Here is a 6,100-nt window from a genome sequence, read left to right as displayed (position 1 = left end):
ATAATAATCAATAAATATTCAAAGATGTACAAGCGTATAACTTGCTGTTGTAGACGCACACAGTCAATGCGCTCAAAGATTCGCAGACCGTTCCAAAAATGGCGGATGGCTTATGTATCACGGCCCATAGAAACAGTCGATAATGAGGCATCTAGGTATATCTATGTAGCATACTAAACTTCACCTGCGAAACTGGCTTATACTCTTATACTCACTTCTTCTATAGATAAAGCTGGATCACGAATAATTTGCGCAAACATAGACGCATTTAGGCAGATCAGGATCGGCACATTCACTTCAAAGCGAAAGTAACGTTAATCCTCTGTGTCTTCAGATTTCAGGAGTAAATGAGGACTGCTATATTCATTATTACATCCAACAACTAAACACTTCAATCGCTTAATCGGAGACATCTTGTCTTCCCCTGCACCGGAGGTGGACAGCTCTCAGCTCACTCAGGGCGGGTCTAAGGTAAGACTTGTGAATCAACTATCGTGGGAGGGGCCTGTACAGAATTACGTCATTCTGACAGGAATCTCATGATGCCTTCACGTGCTATCGGAAATTTCCTATTTCCCACTTATGAAGTCCTGATTATGAGCTTGTCGTATTCAAGTGCTTTAATGTTGGAAAGAATAAAATGTAGCATCCCATTGGTGGACAATCATATAAACATTCACACATGCAGTTCGCTGACAGTTCTGAAATTCCGGTCAAATACACGCTTATTTCACTGCTTATAAACATACAATATGCTTCACATGATCATTCATATCTTGCCTATAAATACACTACTTTTGTGATAACACAAAGGCATGTAGTTGTTGTGAGAACAGCACTGACAGGAGCAATGGTTGTTCCCTCCACCATGTTTAAAGTTTATGACCCGCCCAACTCGGAAACTCGGGTATCAAAATTATTTCTGAATTTCCCAGTAGTAAATACGACTTGAGAGGCCGTTCACGTCCGATTTCCGATTAGGAAACTCGTATTTACGATAATTCCGATAGCACGTGAAGGCAGCATCAGAACAACCTGATTTGAGAAAGGGGATTTTAAAATAGGGATTAAAAAAAAAATACTGGGCGGATTTTTATCATCATAGGATGGATGTGTACACACTAGGGATGCACGGATGAGCTAAAACGTCACCCGAATCCGCAGCTTCAAATAAATTAGCCACCCGCCAACCGCCCACACCTATATTTTTATCTGATTTAGATAACCGCACCCGACCCGCACCCAATTGTGACATTCAGGGTTCGTATGGTAATGAAAAACCCGGAAAAGTGGAATTTTAAAACAGTAATTTCCAGGCCTGGAAAGTTTTGGAAAAATAAATAAACCCAGAAAGTTTTGGAAAAGTCATGGAAATCTATTTCACAATTCTCTGTATAATAGAATTATGTTTAATTAGGTCCTGAATTTCGGTGCGGGATTGCGCATACGTCACATTACTCATTCCAGCAGCTTTCAACTTTAAAATGAGGAAAATTACTGCAAAACATTTATTCAATATAGCGTATAGGTTAGAAGAGTAAATAAATCCACACAAACCATCAGATCAAATCAGTCATTTGAAAACAGCGTGAGTGATTCAGCTGTAGGAGTCCTCTCTCTTTGACCTTCTCTTCACATCGGCCCATCTAGAGCTGCTGCACGCTACGATACAAGACTTTAGCTCGCATTTCGGTACAGTTGAAGGATTGTACTTGTTGCATCATTGTTGCATCGTCACGAAAATGTATTATTTTCACTTATTTTCACTTAAGTGGCCAAATACACCCAAAATTACGTCAAAATGGTCGTCCTGGCAAGTATCCTCATAAACACTGTCGGTTTTGTCTTAAGTTAATGTAAACAGTTGTGAAAGAAAACGCATGTTTATAAGTAGCCAAATGGTTCTGTGAAATAGGTCTTGTGACAGCGGCCAAATAAAGCTGTGCCATCTGTCATTAATGTTATTTAATCAAACAACAAAAGACAGAGGAAATCCCTCACTGCTCTTGACTAAGTAATGTTTTGTTGAATAAATGTAATATGTTAATTTACAGTTTATTCAATTTCTGTAGCCTATTTAGAAAATGTAGTTAATATTTGCATCATTAATGATTTATCTTATCCACCCGCGACCCACCCGCAAATAATCAGAATGCATTTTTTTAATCACCATCCGTGCATCACTAGTACACACACTTCCAACACACATTTATGTTCAAACAACTTGTAAAGTGAATTTTGCATCTGATGACCCCTTTAACTTTAATTAAATGAACTCACTTTTCTGACTTCTGCTGAGTGTTTGATTTCTTGAATCTTCTTGATTCTGTTCTGGATCATTTGCTGCATGTCTTTCTGTGTCTTCATCAGTTCAGTCTATAGAGAGAACAACACAGACTCGTTGATCATAACAGAGGTTTACTGTTTTCTGAGGAAACTTACAGTGTGTTAAAAAAAAAAAAAACTCTTTCATTTCACAAGCTGAAATAAAATCTGATTCCTCATGATATCAGCCCTTTAAAAACATTTTTTAGTAACTTACCTTCTTCTCTTCACTCTCCTGTTCTACAGAAACAATGTTGTGGTTCTTGTGGTCTGTCACAGAGCAGATCGAACACACATGTGTCTGATCATCTCTACAGAACAGATCCAGAGGTCTCTCATGTTTCTGACATATATAGTCCTCCAGATTACTCACAGGATCCATCAGTTTGTGTTTCTTCAAACGTGTCACTCTCAAATGAGGCTCCAGATGAGTTTCACAGTAAGAGCTCTGACACACCAGACACGACTTCAGGGCTTTCTGCTTTCTTTCCTCACAGACGTCACACAGAACTTCAGCTGTTTTCTCAGGACTTTTCTTCTTATAGTGATCTACGAGCTCTCGGAGTGTGGTATTAATCTTGAGATCAGGTCTTTGCTTGAATGTTTCTTTACAGTATGGACAGCTGCAGGTCTGGCTGTTGTTCCAGCACTTATTCAGACAGATCTTGCAGAAGTTGTGTCCACATGGAGTCGTGACTGGATCAGTGAACACCTCCAGACATATCGAGCACTGAATCTCCTCAGACAGTGAACTGATGGAGGATGACATTACTGGAAAGAGACATCATTTATGATTAGTGTGAACTCCTTCAATACTGTTTATGAAGAATCCCATGATGCACCTCATGAAGCTGGTTGAACGTAAACAGTGTCTAGAGACAAAGACTGATGACTTTGGAGAAACTCAAAAATGTACAAGATCATGTAGTCAGCTGGTCATTATTGCAAAATGAACCCAGAAAAGCTGATCAGAACCCGACTGTGAAATTATTTAATTATCTGCTGTATTCATTAAACATTATTTGAGAAGAGTGAAAGACATTCATACACTCAGTGTTTTTCTGGGTTATTGACTTACATGGAGGATCATAGTCAATACTCCGTCTCCTGGTTTTTCTTGCTTTTATTGATGTTGGTGAAGATTCTGCCATTGTTTTTATCTCTTTAAGACTTTTCTAGAAAAAAAACTATTTTGTATTATACAGTATATGTTATTTTCTCCTTTTCAGACTTGAAACAATTGGATCATGACCATTTATTCAATATTTGCATTAAAGTGTTTAAATCTCATGTAAGAAGTGATAGTGATGGAAACAATCATTCATTTGAAACACAGCGAGTGAATCACAAACTCACTGAACAATCTGAACTATGACCTGCTGTTTAGATTAAAGACAGTACAAAGAACAAGTGATATATATTCCAACAAACATAAATATATATCTCTTTATAGAAAATTAGACACATCTCTCCACAAAAGATATTATACAGTCAAGAGTCATCCTCATCTGTTTAATATTAAAGTGATTTTCAGCTGCAATGAAGCAGGTTTGTGTTCAGTTTGTCTGCAGGTCATTTACTTCCTGTTTCTTTAGTCTTTATATTGTGGAAAAATGACAGAAACACCAAACTTTGCTTTAAAACCAATCAAATGACATACTTTTAATACAATAATGATAGCATTTCAGTGCAATAAACACCTAAAGCAGCTGAGTATTTGACGCTTAAACCTGCTTCTGTTCAACTTATTCCAGTCTGACATAAACCCTACTAAACCAGACCACTGCCATCAGAAACCTGTTCAGGACAATTTATCTTATATTTCTTATATTTCACTTACCTCTGAGCATCAGATGTGTCCACAAGTACCTTTAAACAGCTAAATATTCTGTTGTTTATAGAGATTGGTCGTTTCAGGCGTCCATATTGTTGCAGATCAAGTTTCACTTTCACTTTCTCTGAACTACAGTGATGTCAGAGCTCCTCCTGTATTCAGTGTTGGTTCATGTGTGTCTGTTTGTACTGAGACTGATGTTTCTGTCAGACAGTGATAAAGAGATTTCAGCAGACTTACAGTCCTGCTCACCTTTATTGGCACCAATGAAGTTTAAGTATAATGTGAATATCTCCTGACAAACATTGATCAAGCTTTTTTCTATAGAGAACTTGTGTTTGATACAAAAGAGCAAATGATAAACAACAATAAAAAGAAAAAGGGAAATACTTCAAGCTGTGACACTGGTATTGGCATTTACTATAAATCAGTATGGAAATACATTTTGATTCACCTGTGGTAAATTGTCAGTGCCTATGTGACATAAATTAGCCACTGAATGATGACTTTGGTGTTTTAAAAAGCCATGTTACTCCATGTTTATTTGTCACAATGGTGAAGACAAAGGAGCTGTCTGAGGACATCAGAAGTGCTATTATTAGCAAACACAAGACCTCTAAAGGGTATAAGGCCATCTCCAAAAACCTATGTATCCCTGTTTCAACAGTGCACAATGAAGTTTGCCAAGCATGGAACTGTTAAGAACCTCCCTGGACGAAGAGGAAAGAGGAAAACTGATGAGAGAACTCGAAGGTTGGGGCGCATGGTGGAAAAAACACCACGTCTAACATCCAAAGACCTGAAGGACAACCTGGAACAGTCTGGGGTCATGGTTTCAACAAGTACTATATGCCACACACTAAACCAAGCAGGGCTTCATGGGCGAAGGCCAAGGAAGACACCATTGTTGAAGAAAATACATAAAAAGGAACGACTGATCTTTGCCAAAGATCTGGACAAACCACAAACCTTCTGGAAAAATGTTCTGTGGACAGATTAAACAAAAATAGAGCTTTTTGGCAACTGACAGACAACGCAATGAAGCTTATAATGGAAAGAACACCCTACCAACAGTTAAGCATGGTGGAGGATCCATAATGCTGTGGGGCTGCTTTGCTGCGTCTGGTACTGGAGGCCTTGACCGTATCACAGGAATCATGAAATCAGAGAATTACCAAGAGATTTTAGAGTGAAATGTCCTACCTAGTGTAAGAAAACATGGTTTGAGTCGAAGATCATGGGTTCTCCAGCAAGACAAAGACCCAAAGCACACATCATAAATTAAAATATGCTGTATATGTACAGTTGTCATTAACATTAATAAAGCAGTTAATTGCTTTGTTGGCGTTTTTAATTTTTGAAATTGCTTTGTGGAATGTCCAGTTAAGGTTAGTTCTTTAGCATTAACTTATTAGCATTATAGTAGATTTGATTAATAACAGGCTTATTTGAACGGGATCTCCTCCTTTCTGTGAGACGGGTAACTGTTAACTAATTTATCCGGATTTTAATCCAGTCCTGATCGTAAAGTGAGGTCATTTTTCACCCCTCTTCAGGAATAACTGCAGGCAAGAATAAAGTTTTTTCATCAAATTGGTTCTAGAATATTAGTTCAAGTCTATTTTTGCTTATATTTAGACAAATATTCCCCAACTCTCCTCGTAATGTTGTTTTAGTACATATGAAATAAACTAGCGGACTCATTTTCCAGTAAAATAGCAGGCGAGAAGTAAAGTTAGGCCTACCTACTTTTTACACTCATCTTGTTCTCGTACTAGTTCGAGTCTGTTTTTGTTTACATTTACATTTTGACAAATTCATTTCATTTCATTTATTCATTTATAAAGCACTATTAAAACAACGGAGTGTTGACCAAAGTGCTGTACAATAATAAAAATAATTCCACAAAATAAAAGACAACAGTAACAAAATATCAAAATA

General features: G+C 37.5%; 1 protein-coding gene across 2 annotated transcripts; it reads right to left on the bottom strand.

The window, feature by feature from the left end:
- Positions 1 to 1,322: 1,322 nt before the first annotated feature.
- On the bottom strand, positions 1,323 to 4,457 carry LOC131542534 (E3 ubiquitin/ISG15 ligase TRIM25-like). Of its 2 annotated transcripts, XM_058779332.1 has the most exons (5): positions 4,166 to 4,457; positions 3,404 to 3,500; positions 2,543 to 3,096; positions 2,281 to 2,376; positions 1,323 to 1,662 (listed from the first exon to the last, which is right to left on the bottom strand). In XM_058779332.1, exons 2-5 carry the CDS (start codon positions 3,474 to 3,476, stop codon positions 1,633 to 1,635), a joined length of 753 nt encoding a protein of 250 aa, XP_058635315.1. In that variant the 5' UTR covers positions 3,477 to 3,500; positions 4,166 to 4,457; the 3' UTR covers positions 1,323 to 1,632. The 2 variants fall into 2 exon arrangements, with proteins under 2 accessions (XP_058635315.1, XP_058635316.1); XM_058779333.1 differs by lacking the exon at positions 3,404 to 3,500.
- Positions 4,458 to 6,100: the final 1,643 nt, after the last annotated feature.

Source organism: Onychostoma macrolepis, chromosome 06 (genome assembly GCF_012432095.1).
Source record: "Onychostoma macrolepis isolate SWU-2019 chromosome 06, ASM1243209v1, whole genome shotgun sequence".
NCBI lineage: Eukaryota > Metazoa > Chordata > Actinopteri > Cypriniformes > Cyprinidae > Onychostoma > Onychostoma macrolepis.
The sequence above is the reverse complement of the archived record's forward strand: the minus strand, read 5'-3'. Positions and strand labels throughout refer to the sequence as shown.